The sequence below is a fragment of the Plasmodium reichenowi genome, chromosome 8 (assembly GCF_001601855.1).
Source record: "Plasmodium reichenowi strain SY57 chromosome 8, whole genome shotgun sequence".
Lineage (NCBI taxonomy): Eukaryota > Apicomplexa > Aconoidasida > Haemosporida > Plasmodiidae > Plasmodium > Plasmodium reichenowi.
In genome coordinates this window covers 461,793-463,612 of record NC_033653.1, presented here as the reverse complement: position 1 = coordinate 463,612, position 1,820 = coordinate 461,793, and the positions used below count along the sequence as shown (strand labels likewise).

Genomic DNA, 1,820 nt, shown 5'->3' with positions numbered 1-1,820 from the left:
TTTTTTTTGTGAATATATATTTTATAATGTATTATTATTATAATTTAATTTTTTTAATGATTCTTTGAATTTTTCTGTTTATTTTTAAAAATAACTATATGCATACATTTATATATCAGTGTTTTTATGTATGATAATGCTTTTTCTTGGAACGATTTTATTAATTTATTTTATACAAATACATTTTTTTGAATAAATTATATATATATATATATATATATATATATATATATATATATATATATATGTATGTATGTATTTGTCTTATTTTGATATGGAATAATCTTTTAAACTTATTTCTTATTTTAAATTTAAATATAAAAGCAAAAATAAAAATGGTTATTATATTAAAATGGTTATGTGATTATAATATTTAATAAAAATTATATAGTTTGATATTTATCCAAGTATTTTTTCAAAAATTAAAAAATAATAAATATGAAATGAAAACATGGATAAACGAATAAATAAACGAATATAACATATATATATATATATATATATATATATATATATATATATTTTCATATTACTAAAAAAACAAAAAAATGATATTTTACACATGTCGAAATAAACATTTCTCATATGCAAATTAAAATTAATTTATTATATATAGAAAAAAAGAAAATAAATAATCGGTGTTATATAAATTTTAAGAGAATATATATGTACATATGCATATAGTTCCCTTCATAATTTATCAAATTAATTATTTATAAATTCAAGATATATCACTTTCAATATGTTCCTTTGAATTTTCAGGGTTTAAAAAAGTTGGCTTCTTATGATCAGTTGAATAATGATTTTCTTCATATGAAAAATTCCTTGTGTTATTAAGATTATCATTATTTATAGGGTCATTTTCATCTGTTTTTACTTTATTATCGTGTATATCATTATTATTTATATTATCTTTTTCATTCATATTTTTATTAAATTCATTTGAATTGTTGAAATTATTGGATCCGTAATTATTTGAATAATTTATTTGGTTACTTGGATTTATTGAATTAGGATATGAATAGTTATTATGTGCCTGATGGTAATTATTGTGCATTGGGTTAACAGAATATTTATGATGACTTGGTGGAACATATCCAGCTCTTGAATATTTATTATTATGTATATTTAAACGATATGGATGTGAACTTCTCATAGAATATGAATGATAACTTTTCATTGGATTATACTTCATATACATATTTGTATTCATATAATTCATCATAGGATTTCCTAATGGATTATTTATATTTCTATTATTTAAAAATCCTAAAAAATTTTGTGGTGTGATACCTTCTTCTCTTAATAAATTTTGAAAATATTCTATCTTGGCACTAATATGTTTTCTCCCATGTATATGTTGACGCCTCCCAACAGGTGAACTGTGTGTTAGATATATATCACAATATTCACAATAATACTTTGGCATCCTTTTTTAATATGTGTAACTATGCTTGCAATGTAATCAGAAATATAAATATGTTTCTTAGTGTATATATATATATATATATATATATATATATATATATATATATATATATATATTTATGTATTTATTTATTTATACATAGAATATATGTTTCGATATATACATAAATACATACATACATTTAGCTTTTATTTTTCCTTATTTATGATCTCTTTATTTATCTATCTATCTACTATTTTTTTTTTTTTTTTTTTTTTTTTTTTTTTGTAACCTCTACATAAAAATTTTTTATAAAAAAAAAAAAAAAAAAAAAAATATAATAAAAATAAAAATATTTTTTTTTTAAATTAAAATTATTTTTTCTTTTTTTTTTTTTTTCTTTATTATAATT

At 17.4% G+C, this 1,820-nt stretch overlaps 1 protein-coding gene across 1 annotated transcript; it reads right to left on the bottom strand.

Moving 5' to 3' along the window:
- Nucleotides 1-721: 721 nt before the first annotated feature.
- On the bottom strand, nt 722-1,429 carry PRSY57_0812100 (RNA-binding protein (U1 snRNP-like), putative; the record flags this gene model as incomplete). The annotated part of the gene is made up of 1 exon (XM_012907060.2): nt 722-1,429. The coding sequence occupies one exon, from the start codon at nt 1,427-1,429 to the stop codon at nt 722-724; it is 708 nt and encodes a 235-aa protein (XP_012762514.2).
- Between the last annotated feature and the right edge of the window lie 391 nt (nt 1,430-1,820).